Here is a 12,333-nt window from a genome sequence, read left to right as displayed (position 1 = left end):
TTGTCTGTCCTTTTTTAATGACTGTTTTTGTTTCCGAGCTGATAAATTTGTCCTCGGCCACCCTTCAGATGGTATCATTCTCACTCCTCACCCAGCTGATTTATGCACTACAGAGGTGCCCTGAAGGGGGAGTCTGTGCAGTGTGTGTGTGGTGTGTGTGTGTGTGTGTGTATGTGTGTGTGTGTGGGTGTGTGTGTGTGTGTGTGTGTGTGTGTGTGTGTGTGTGTTGTGGTGTGATTAACGCCCATCACTTAAAAATTCCTTTTTTTGGAGAGATCATCATCAGGTGGTCAGTACAGTAATAATGAAGACTTAAACAGGATTATTTCATTAGCGGATCTCCTGTCAGTGGTCTCTCCTTTTCCACTGCACCTTCACAGTCAGATTCGCACAGTAGATTAAAGTTGAGTGATGTTGCGTGCCACAAATATCTGTGCTTATCAAAACTTGTGTACTTAAATATACGTATATAGCTGTAAAACTGGACTGTTGGGCAAGGGCGACACCTTGTGGTCAAACATGGTTGGAGGTGACATGTAAAGCAGAGATAACTGTGGTGATGCTGAAGCTGGTCAAACATTTACTGGACCTATGCATAGACAGTAAGCTGTTGCCTGAAACCATGCTGCCAGTGGGTTTTACCCCATGTCGAGTGTGAGCATTAGCTGTTGCTACATGTTGCTGTGGAGAACATATGAATAAATACAAAAAAATTTACATGGAATTTCAAACCTGGTAACATTTGCTGCATAGGTTCAGTTCTTGAGTCAAATTAAATAGTTAATGCACACAAGAAATACACAAGTGAGCAAATTACTTCTTAAGTATAATTAATGTACACTCAGTAAATATCCATGCATATAAAAAAAAATGTAGAAACTTATATATTTTTGAGGCTGGAGAACCATTAAATAGTAACATATCTTATTCACTGAGCATTAATAAATAGACTTTGGACAATGTTGACAAGAAGTGATTTTTTTTTTTTAAATTAATGTTTTAATGCATCGTATGAAGAGGATAAGATGGCTACTTGAATAAATCAGAAATTAAACTTAGAGGTATGATAAAACTGATGAGGCGAAACACAGGCTTACTATTTATTTAGTCTCCCATTCAATTGATTTAGTTACCTCCAGCCACTACTTCAAAACACTGGGTGGCGGTGATGCGCGACTAAATTGTCAGTTAGTCGCGCATCAATTTCAGAAGAAGAAAAACGGAAGCGGAACATTTGTACAAACGTGTCACTACTCAACTCGGATTTGTTTACTGGTGACACACTGGGAACATCTGTTACTCGGCCGGTCGCTAGCTTCAGCCAGCTAACTCCACATATATTACTCTCCGGTGACTTTTATATTTTCCCAGGTAGGTGCGCCATTATCTGCACTAAAATGTTCCTGTCGGTGGAATGTTACTCTACGAAAAGTCAACGACAGCTAGCGAACATTAGCTAGTTCGTCTTGACTTATTCGACTCGCGTGTGAACGTTAACTAACTCCTCAAGATTGACCGTAGACGTTTGATAATTGCCTGAACAGAAACGGGTGTTTTGTAGCTGGTACGTGACGCTGGTTCATCGTCGAAAATACCGTTTACAAGCATCATTACTGCTAATAAACATTTGTTGTCTCGCATGAGCCTCGGTCCGATGTTGTATTTCCGGTTTATGTGCCAAGTTGTAAATCAAATATATGGGCTTTGCTGATGACGTGTTTCGGATTTATTTGGTGGAAGAAAGAAAAAAAAACCAAACAAATGTTGTTGATGGTGGTTTGTAATTTTATAGAGAACCAAAACAGTCTGTAAGACCGTGTAAAAAAAATGCCTCAGGTATCCTCTTCTGAACCTCCCAGGTTGGTCGAGGCCTGTCGCCATGGAGCCCGCCTGTCGAAAGGAAAAACCAAAGCTGAACTCTACCCCAACCAGAGGAGACCGGGCCAGGCAGAAGTCAGCGCAGCAAGAGCTCAAACAGAGACAAAGAGCGGAGGTGACCAAGTTCATCGCCACTCTCACTGTTTATTTTTTAAACCTGACAGACGTGTGCTCCAATCTCCGAGGGATATTGCTGTACGTGTGTGCCAAACATGCTCTTGTTTTCTTTATTTACAGATTTATGCTTTGAACAAGGTGATGACAGAGTTGGAGCAGCAGCAGTTCGAGGCCTTTTGTAAACAGATGCAGTCACAGGCAGAGTAGAGAGTCCTGCCTGCTCCGCCTTCCTCTCTCCCTTGGACCGGGACCTGTCACCCTCCAAAACACCACATACAGACTATTACAGACACACTTACATTTCAACTCTGAGATTTGTGTAGGTTTGTGGTGCTGCTGATGTGACCCCAGTCTCTAAACACTGAGGACAGGAAGTTCTGTACTTCCAACAGATACATCAGGTCACTGGTATTTCCTTCCACTGAATATCAACCTTTGTAACCTTGAAGTAATGGTTAACTGAGCTTACATATTTTTTTTGTGTCCAAATTCACATTCACATGTTACAACCTGCCCAGGTCAAATTCACATATCAACTTGACATGGAATCAGGCACCACACTGTTGATAACTGAAGACTGGGCCAGTTGAATGCACACACTCTGTAGATCGAACTAAAGCTGTATTTCTCAGTATTTTGTCGCATTGGCAAATGTTTCTTACACCTCATGACCATCCCCTCCAAATGCTTGTCACCCAATTGAATGTGTTCTGGACTCGTTCCTCTCTAAATGTCAGTCAGAAGCTCCTTTTTGTCATTTTTTACCATAAGCTGTGTTTGACAGTTTTACATTTTTGCTTACCTTTGTTACTGAGGCTGCAGTTTGTGATTACATTGCTCAGAGCATTTCAGATAAATCCCATTTTTGTTTGCTCTTGACCTAAATATACAGGTTTTTTGGGGGGGGTTGTTTTTTAAATATGGGCTATGATAAAGATACATTTTACACTAAACTGACAAACCACAGCTACAGTTCATAGCCATAGCCCCTGATTGGAAGTAGGAGCGGCAGAACAAAAGCTACCGATTCATCAACATGTAGCTTTAAACTAAACAGTGCCCTTAATATACCTGTGTTAATGACGCTCGCTGTGAACACTTTACCCTGTCAGTGACGTGCGATGCCATCTGGCGTCTATATGTATTTTTGATTGTCACTCACAATTTTGCAATCAAACTTCTATTTATGGCTGATTTCAGCAAAGTATTTATAGTGTTTAACAACGCATGTCGGCCACTTTAATGTCAGTTAAACAGTTTTAATGAAATGAATAAAACGAGTTTAAAAGTAATGTGTTTTTAAAAATGTCTATTTATTTTTGATGGTACTACACGTTATATGTTTATTGAATCAGGTCAACAAACTCTTCTTCAGGTTCAAATAATCTTTTAAATGTCATCCAGTCAACCTCCTTCTTCAAACGGTTTGATTTGTCGATCCAGCAGCATTCGTAGAGAGTTGCAACCACAATCAGTATAAATATGCCTGGTCGAGTACTGACCATATGATTACAGTTATGAGTTACTGTTATATGGCTTGTAGGGGAGCCTCCCAGCGTGCACTTGGGCAGGAAGTTGATGACCATGTCTGATTTGGCCTTCTGTTTCCACACTTCCATTGTTGTTACACAATTAGTAAATATGAGTGAATGCAATTAAACCATAAGTGATGATGCTACAGTACACAGTCTTACATATTCAATATGTCCTTTACCTTATTAAAAGGGATTTTTATTAATTGGCAAAATTATCAAGTTATGGCAACTTGGCACGTATAAGAAGGATGCAGGCCAGCAGAGTCATGACACTAACAATGCTGTCTGATCACTGGACTGTTGTGGGAAACAGAGTGTTTGGATATGATGCTCAGGAGACACTAAAGCTTGAGGAACACCTGCTTGGGGGAGTCGCTAACCATGCAGGTATTAGTTAGAACTTTTTTAAGAACTGTATAAAATAAATGAAATGTCATTCTAAATAGCTTTATAGAATTCAGGCCATTATAAACAGGTGATGGTAAATGTAATGTTTTTATATAGCGCTTTTCTAGTCATATAGACCACACAAAGTGCTTTACAGGAAAGTAACATTCACCCATTAATAAACCTCATACACTGCCAGAGGCAATTGCTTTGCCCAAGGACACATCGGCATGCGGACAGGCGAGAGCTGGGATTGAGCCGCCAACCTTCGGGTATTAGTAATGTTTAGTCCTTTTCTGGGTTCATAAGGAAATATTGTAGAATTTCCAGCCTTGAAGGCATATATATTCTACATATAAGCTTTTAATTAAAAATAGTATTTTCTGATTTACTTTTTGACTAATTTAATTAGATATTTAACCTTGGAACATTAACTATTTACGACGGCGTATTATATATAATATATTATTATATAATTTTTTGGAGATAACCGTGGTAATTTAACTGAAAAAAGTATGCAATGACGTCATCGGACCTTGGATGTGTTTTTCGTTCTTTCTAAACTTCACTCAGTATTTTGATGTCAAGAATAAGCATAGTCAGTGAGAGTAGAGCCCCTCCCACCACCAACTCTAGGTCACAAACTATAGGACATACTTTTTAGAGAATGTATGACTTTACTGTCAAAAATTCAGTTATTTTCCTCGAAATATTACCCCCCTCCCCCGCCTCTGTATTTATTTATTTTTCTTACAATGCCCCTAATACGCCGTCGTAATTATTGACCTATGTACAAACACAGGTGTATATAAGTTTGGGTGGTGATATACAACGTAGTATATTGCAGGAAGTTTGCTCCTTGGTAATGTGTTGGTGGCTCTTAAAAGGGCCATTTTGGGTGCGCTTGTGCACTACACATCTTGTTGCCGAGGGACAGCTCCCTCTGCTGAGAAGAAGGATGTGAAGGTCTCGCTCACCCTGATGGACTCTCTTGCTGAATTGTTGGCAGCATTTCATCCGAGACCTGACAGTGGCTCCACATCACCACACGTGATGCTCCTCGCTGCAGTCATCTAGGTTGCCCTCCACAAGAAGTTGGGGAGAACTCAGGTAGCCTTCTCACACTTCTCTGCTGCATCTGGATGGACCTCGATGGCACGTCTGTACAACCTCCACTGGGATGAAAGAATCCCAAAGGTGCCATCCACCACCAGCTCATTCGGGACAGACAGTAGTTAAGATCCGTCGCTTTCTTGTCAGGATACACCCATCAGGGACAGGGACAATCATGGAGACCCTGGAGACCCTAGAGACCCCAACCCGGATGCTTATTGCTATGGTCCTCCTGAGTGAATCTCCAGTGGCTAGGTATCTGCACTGCAGCATAGAAAACATTTAATTTAGCTAAGTTGAAGTGAATAGGAGGTAGGCTGCACTGGTCTGTTATTATTAAAAATGTATTATTATAATTTAAAAAAAAGAGATTTAAGTAAATAGTAAATTCAAATGGGGTTAAAAAGTGGATTTATCTTCACGGTCACTTCTCAACCTCATCTGCTGTCAACAATAATAGACATCTTAAATGCTGCTGAGTTTATTCGAGAAGTATAATAGTAAAGTTAACAGATAATGTTGTGATGTTTCATCATGAATTATCTATCAAGCATGTGTTCAGTATTTCATTTATTTATCTTAAAAGGAGCATCTGTGAAACTGTGATTGAAGCTTTGAAATCCATCATGTCCAGATTAATTCATCTGACGTAGTTTGACACATATTACTTAAACTCGCTGTAGACAGACAGACAGTTGGTATCCATCCGACAGATCCTAGCACCGACCCGAGCTAGCAAGTCATCAAACTGGCTACTGGTCAGCCTCAGGGATCGCTTGAAACGGCAATCATCTGTTCCTGGAGAAAACTGTGAAATCCCCCCGAGCTGTGGTCGCCTCCAGGTGGTCTTGTGGACCTACATATGACGGTGGCTTCTCCGGCGTTTCCTCAAGAGGTACAATGCCGCAATTGTAGTAACTTTGGCCTTGTTTGACAATGGAAGAAACTGCCTGTCCTCTTTTCCAGAAGAGAACGGGATGAATATTCGAGGGTTTTGTTTTTTTCATGTTTTGTTGCTTATTAACAAGTGTTCCTGCGACCAAACTCACGATACATCGAAATGGAATGTCATAGTACATGCAACAAATAAACAATTCATTTGATGTAAGGTTAAAATTTACATTTTAAAATCCGACGTGTAACAGGTATAAATAAACATATAATACTAAAATTTTGTAACCACATATGCATTAGTCAATTGTACATTTCTTGTCCCGGAACTGATGTTTCCTATTCCTGTTCCCCTGCGATCAAGATCACTGCGGCACTGTACACAATTGAAGGTGCATGAGGCCAGGGCCAGATCATGGTCCCGTGAGGCCCTGGGGCACATGTCTTTTGGAGACTAGTGGTTCGCTCATCATATAAGCACACAGGGGCCCGGTGATCAGCTTGTACTGTGCACACTAAGGGCCCCAGGTGTTCAAATTCCTTCGGAAGTAATGTGGCAAAAACTGCAGCTTGGAGGCCCCCTGGCAAGCCGAGGACCCGCACCCGGCCTGGTCCATAATCCATGATTGCATGAGGCTGTTTTTCATTCATTCAAGTTGTGCATGTCTGAAGCTAGACCGTAGAGAGAGACCCTTAAGACCTCTTTCACAAACTTTCAAGGACTGTAAACCTCTTTTCATGACAAGCGGCCATTTTACAGGTTGAAAGAGGTCAACCTATAAAATGTCAGTTTGCTTCATGTTGACGCTGAGCAACATTTTTCTGTTGACCTTTGTTCATGCCATGTGCCGCACAATGTATTGAGGTATTTTTTGATATATATTACACGCCAGTGATGTTACCGTAAAAATTCAATGACCTTTGGATGAAAAGTAACTCAATTGATTAGGTCCCTACATGAAAGTTCAATACGACAAAACACAATGCAGTAGACAACAATTTATTTTGTCATTTAATTCTCTTTTGACTGATAACAAAGGCCCCGCCCACCAAACAAGTTACTTGGATCAGCCCCAGCATATGTCACTGTGCAGAGGTAGTAGTGAAGAGATAATTTATTAATGACTGTGTTGCAAGCACTAATTTTTCGAGGTTAGTAAAGCCAAGCTGCTACCATGAAAGTATGATTCACGGATTAGTAACTGCAGTCTTCATAGCAGCTGTGAGTTTCCACAGCATGAGCAGCAATATGTTAGTGGACAGTGGAATCATAAAGGATTCAGCCCCCTTACTTTTTGCACACCTAATTGTTTAATACATGTAATTGTAAATGGATACAATAGATATTTACCCATCAATCTAAACTCAATGACCCATCTTGACAAAATGACAGGTTGACTGTTGCGTGGACTGTGGAGCCTTTCTAAACAATGTTCAACCAATTCAGTTTTTACCACAGGTGGAATCAGGTTCTGGACACATCTTTTAGGATAATTCAAGCAAAAAGGGATGTATAGGTGACCACAGTGTTTAGTGTATTTAATATGTATTTGCAAACATGTCTAAAGACATATTTCACTGTGTCGTTATCAGTCATTGTATATAGACTGATAAGCAAAAATCTAGTCAATTTCAAATTAAATTTACAAAATAATAAATTGTGCAAAAAGGGAAGGAGTCAAAATGCAATTTGAAGCCACTGTGCAGCGGTGCAAGCTACAGTACAGGTGCATAAGTCAAAGCTGGTCCTCTTGAACCTTTGAACTCTACACTCTATCACTCAGGTGCCATTTTATACCACTAGTTCTCTGCCCCCCTTTGCTCCTTCACTTTTCAGTATTTCTCTTCTCGCTCTTTTTTCCATCAGACATCAACAGTGACAGAGCTCCCAGTGACCCGCACTCCAAACCAGCCGTTCCAGTAATTGGCGTCTTGTCCTCCATGTTCAAAGGAGATGAAACGCAGTCCAGGGCCATATTCAGAAAATGTATGGCTCACCTGGAGTTAACACAGAGCGAAAACCATTGTGATCAGTGTGTGTCTGTGTGTCCTTATGTGTCTTAATGTCTTGAATGTACAGAGCGCTCTCCTCTCTGCATACCTGTCTCCATGAACAGTTGTCAGAGTCGGGGTCGAGAGCCACAGGCTCAGGTTTGAAATCCTGCATGACCTCTTGAATCTCATCAAGGAGACACACGGTCATTTGGTAAGTGCAGCCGCAGTCTGTCCTCCCACAGTACCTGCAGGAGGAGGCACAACGTTAACCACGGACACTCACCACATTTTGGACGGTGTCTACATGCATGTCAGTCCACCTCCGTCTCACCAGTCTTCCACTGTGACGGCAGGCTGAGTGTCCAAATGCTCACAACTGTAACCCTCCGCCAACAGGTCGATCACCTGTCTCTTCAGACATAGCCTGGGACACACAAACTGAGATGAATTTGTGTGGGATTGATGAAAGCAGTTGATATAAAAAAACATATAAAGCCACACACACACACACACACACACACACACATATCACACAACACAACAGCAATTCACCAAAACACAACACAACAGCAATTTACCACACCAATGCTGTTGTGTTGTGTGAATTGCTGTTGTGTTGTGTGAATTGCTATTGTGTTGTATGATTTGCTGTCGTGCTGTGTGATTTGTTGTTGTGTTGTGTTATTTGCTAGCCTATTAGTCAGACTAATACTCAAATGCTTATTAGTCTGGGACATTCATTTTTGATTTCCAAAAGGCGTTACCAACGGACGCAGAGCAAAATGCCTGGGCAGAAATACTCGTGAAATGCATCACAACACACAATACTCACTCTTTTCACGAACGCATTCCACATAATAATGAGAGCTACGACCGCCCCATAACATGTTTAAACATACCCATAAAATGGAAACAAAGGTCAGGACCCGAAACTGCGCTACACTGTCTGCCAAAAAATTTGCTTGAGTAAATAATGACAACGTCACGCAAAATAAAGGGGAATTTACAACAATATTGGGTACATTTAGCCAAATGCTCGTTAATTAGCTGCAGACTTGGTTGTTTACAAAAGTCCCTTCCGTCCGCGTCTTGGTATAAACCCCGCCCATTATCAGATAATCGTTGTGATTGGAGGTGGGCAAGTTTTCTGCCGAGGGAACTCAATTCCCTATGGAGGGGATCCAGACTGATTCTGGCAGAGCAAATGAAATGAGCTCCCAGAATTCATCTGGGTCCCATGCCAGTGATTTCCTGTTGTGTTGTGGTGAATAGCTGTTGTGTAGTAGGCTGTCGTGTTGTGGTGATTTGCTGTTGTTTTGTGTGATTTGCTGTCGTGTTGTGGTGAATTGCTGTCTTGTTGTGTGAATTGCTATCATGTTGTGTGAATTGCTGTTGTGTTGTGTTATTAGCTGTCATGTGTGATTTGCTGTCGTGTTGTGTGATTTGCTGTCGTGCTGTGGTGATTTGCTGTCGTGTTGTGTGATTTGCTGTTGTGGTTTGCACTTTAGGGCCACCCTAGATATTAAATATAAATCAAAATTTTGAGACTACTGGGATGTACTGTATCAACATTCAAATGATGGATTTTTTATGGACCTACTTGAGTTGTTTGTCATCTTGAAAAAACTAACAATAACATGAATATTTGATAGGCAAAAATAATAGTGATAATAAAAATAAGTAATGAAGAATTAAGTAATAAGTAAGCTCAATTTTGGGGGTGTTACGGTCGATGTCAAAAGTCCAATACCAAGACCAATAATTTCTCTATTTCTTAAGAGGTAATAACTCTACCGTTAATATTAGTTTCTATAGTATAGGTAAAGACTTTTAATTTTGTAAACTATTCTTCCATCCTCTTTTAATGTACTAAGTTCCTCTCCTTACTTAAAAGTGATTTGCACCATAGTTTAAATTTAGTTGCATAACGAAAGTCGTGCAGCGATGAATACTCACTCAAACGAGGTTGCAAAGTACTTGGTCACTCCGTCGTCGCTGAAGTCATGGCCACAGTCTCCTGGCATGTCCTCCACCTTCCATTGGTTCCCTCCGTTCTCCGTCAGGTCCCAGAATTCCAGCTGCTCTGGGAGGGAAATGCACAGCCTCAAGCTGCCAATAGCAGTATCAAGTATTTTCTAGAGTCATGTTCAATATAGTTGAGTTTAGGTTTAGTTAAATTTGACCGGCAACAAATAGCTCAACGCCAAGACCAGAAGTAATCCGATTCCAATTTCTCTCAAATTATAAAAGCTATACTTTAGTTAAGATTGAGCTTAAAAGTTGACTCTTGACCCCATATTGTACTTAAAAAAAAGACACTTCACCTACTTTGTTGCGTAAAACATCCAGTGACATAGTTGCAGATCATCTATAAAGAAGATTACATCTTACCTTCCCCACAAGGATTCTTCAGCAGGTTTCTGGCCATGATTGCAGCTCTTACAAAGAAGGCAGGACCTGGACGAACAAAACAGGGAAGAGATCAATGTCACTCTCTCCACTGCAGTTCCCCTCCACCCCCATGAAATCAGCTTACAGCTTAAAGGGGCAGCAAGTGATTTTGGTCCAAAGATTGTTTGTTGTTGATATTTTTACTGAAATTTACAAAATGTTTAATGGATTAATCTTTGCAGTAGTTTAACAACTGACCGTGGATTTGATCAGTGAGCCTAATGACGGACATAGTATTGTGTCCCGCGGGGTTGATGAGGTTTAAAATAGGGGCTGCGTCATCTCCCCAGATTCCAAACCCAAACACTATAATAACATGTCTGCTGACTCACAGCACAAAGCCTCCGTCTGTCCTGAATAGGAGGAATCACAGAGAATCAACCAGACATCAGCCGGCAGGAAAATAACCCCGCTATACCCCACATAACTATAGAAGGAATGGTTCAAGGGGCTAGTTTAATTTTCTGCCCATGTTTTATTTTTATATTTTCTAATTACTATTTCCTCCTGTATAGTGTACGTAGTTATATACCACATCAGAAAGAAATCTTACCTAATTTATGGGTTTCTCCACAGTTTTGTGCCTAATTGTTGCGTTCTTCGGGGTCAGTCATAACACGAGCAATGGTATAACTATTTCAGAATGTAGACAAAGCAATTTTGACTAAAGTTTTCTTTACTTGAGTCATAGAAAACAGATTTCTGTGAGTTAAACACCACTTAATGGCATATTCCCCCTGCAATTGCTGCTCAGTACAGCTCCAAATACAAACAGCTGAGTCATCTGCCCATGCAGACCCTAACCCTTTACATTACAGGCACAAAAGATGCAGTGCATGCACAATACTGCCAAGCTCTATTGTAAATTACACACTCAGTCACATGTGACAGTAGCAATGTGTTACTTACAGCCAGGGCAAAGCAAGTGCAGTCTTCAGTTTCCTCTATCTCTTTCTCAGACCAACACTTGAGCTCCTCTGCAGGGTAGCACCCATGTGATAGTGGCTTATATAACCAGGGAGCGAGCGTGCACGCACGCACACACACGCACACATGCACAGAGTAAAACAGAAAGGGGGGAGGGAGAGGGGGTGAAAGACAAAAAACAAAACAGAGTTGGGAGGGAGCATCCATCCAGTGGAACTCAGCAGAACCACACATTCACAAACTCAGCACAAATGTGGGTTAGAGCAAACACATCAATACCAACAGAGGGAGAAAACATCCAGTATGAACCTGCTACATAAAGCTAGATACTTTAGTCGGGTATTTACATTTTTACCTAATGCTTCTTCCCCACACTGCATGTGAGAAGTGGATATTGTACTCCTGCTACACCACACTCAGTGTTGGGCAGTAACTAATTACTCAGTAATATATTACTGTAATATAATTACTTTTTCCAGTAACTAGTAGTGTAAGGAGTACAATTTCTGAAATAGTAACTATATTACAGTTACTGATCCAAGTAACGCTGCATTACTTATTACAATATGATGACATGTATGCGCGGGCAGGTCACGTCGGCTACGGCTACTAGCCAAAAAGCTGAACGAAGGATAGAGGATGACAGAGATCTGGAGAAGCTCATCGCTGAGTATATTGTAGATAAGAGGTTTTAGAAGCTTCTGCTAATGACATACAATCATTGTTTCACTTCTGAACATTACGACCTTGCTTAATATGCCAGGGCAGAAATAACAGGACAAGACGCTGGACACAATATCAGCTTTGGTGTTATGCAATGTTTTATGTTCTGTAAAACCATCAGATACTCCTTGCTGCCCTTATGACTGAATATGCAAACTCGCAAAAGTAATATAGTAATATAACAAGTAACGTAACTAATTACTTTTAAAATCAAGTAATAAGTAAGGTAATATAATTATTTTTTGAAAGAGTAATAAGTAATAAGTAATAAGTAACTTATTACCCTTGCTGAATAACTTGCCCAACACTGACCACA

At 40.7% G+C, this 12,333-nt stretch overlaps 2 protein-coding genes across 3 annotated transcripts; one reads left to right on the top strand and one right to left on the bottom strand.

Moving 5' to 3' along the window:
* The first annotated feature begins 1,220 nt into the window (after positions 1-1,220).
* Positions 1,221-3,301, top strand: LOC118309877 (small vasohibin binding protein). The gene is made up of 3 exons (XM_035632469.2): positions 1,221-1,371; positions 1,860-1,993; positions 2,116-3,301. Exons 2-3 carry the CDS (start codon positions 1,880-1,882, stop codon positions 2,200-2,202), a joined length of 201 nt encoding a protein of 66 aa, XP_035488362.1. The 5' UTR covers positions 1,221-1,371; positions 1,860-1,879; the 3' UTR covers positions 2,203-3,301.
* A 3,606-nt stretch (positions 3,302-6,907) lies between these two features.
* Positions 6,908-11,427, bottom strand: fbxo2 (F-box protein 2). Of its 2 annotated transcripts, none has more exons than XM_035632467.2 (6): positions 11,277-11,427; positions 10,308-10,373; positions 9,873-9,999; positions 8,248-8,340; positions 8,023-8,161; positions 6,908-7,919 (listed from the first exon to the last, which is right to left on the bottom strand). In XM_035632467.2, the coding sequence occupies exons 2-6, from the start codon at positions 10,342-10,344 to the stop codon at positions 7,785-7,787; spliced, it is 531 nt and encodes a 176-aa protein (XP_035488360.1). In that variant the 5' UTR covers positions 10,345-10,373; positions 11,277-11,427; the 3' UTR covers positions 6,908-7,784. The 2 variants fall into 2 exon arrangements, with proteins under 2 accessions (XP_035488360.1, XP_035488361.1); XM_035632468.2 differs by lacking the exon at positions 11,277-11,427 and adding an exon at positions 10,921-10,939.
* Positions 11,428-12,333: the final 906 nt, after the last annotated feature.

The sequence above is a fragment of the Scophthalmus maximus genome, chromosome 6 (genome assembly GCF_022379125.1).
Source record: "Scophthalmus maximus strain ysfricsl-2021 chromosome 6, ASM2237912v1, whole genome shotgun sequence".
Classification (NCBI taxonomy): Eukaryota; Metazoa; Chordata; class Actinopteri; order Pleuronectiformes; family Scophthalmidae; genus Scophthalmus; species Scophthalmus maximus.
This window is presented reverse-complemented; position numbering and strand designations above follow the sequence as displayed.

Coding starts and splice junctions, on each gene's coding strand:
- fbxo2 (XM_035632467.2), bottom strand. CDS start 10,344: ATGGCCAGAAACCTGCTGAAGAATCCTTGTGGGGAAG. Junction 10,000..10,307: donor GAAGAATCCTTGTGGGGAAG/GTAAGATGTAAT, acceptor TTTCCCTCCCAG/AGCAGCTGGAATTCTGGGAC. Junction 8,162..8,247: donor GCCGTCACAGTGGAAGACTG/GTGAGACGGAGG, acceptor CTCCTCCTGCAG/GTACTGTGGGAGGACAGACT.
- LOC118309877 (XM_035632469.2), top strand. CDS start 1,880: ATGGAGCCCGCCTGTCGAAAGGAAAAACCAAAGCTGAACTCTACCCCA. Junction 1,994..2,115: donor AACAGAGACAAAGAGCGGAG/GTGACCAAGTTC, acceptor CTTTATTTACAG/ATTTATGCTTTGAACAAGGT.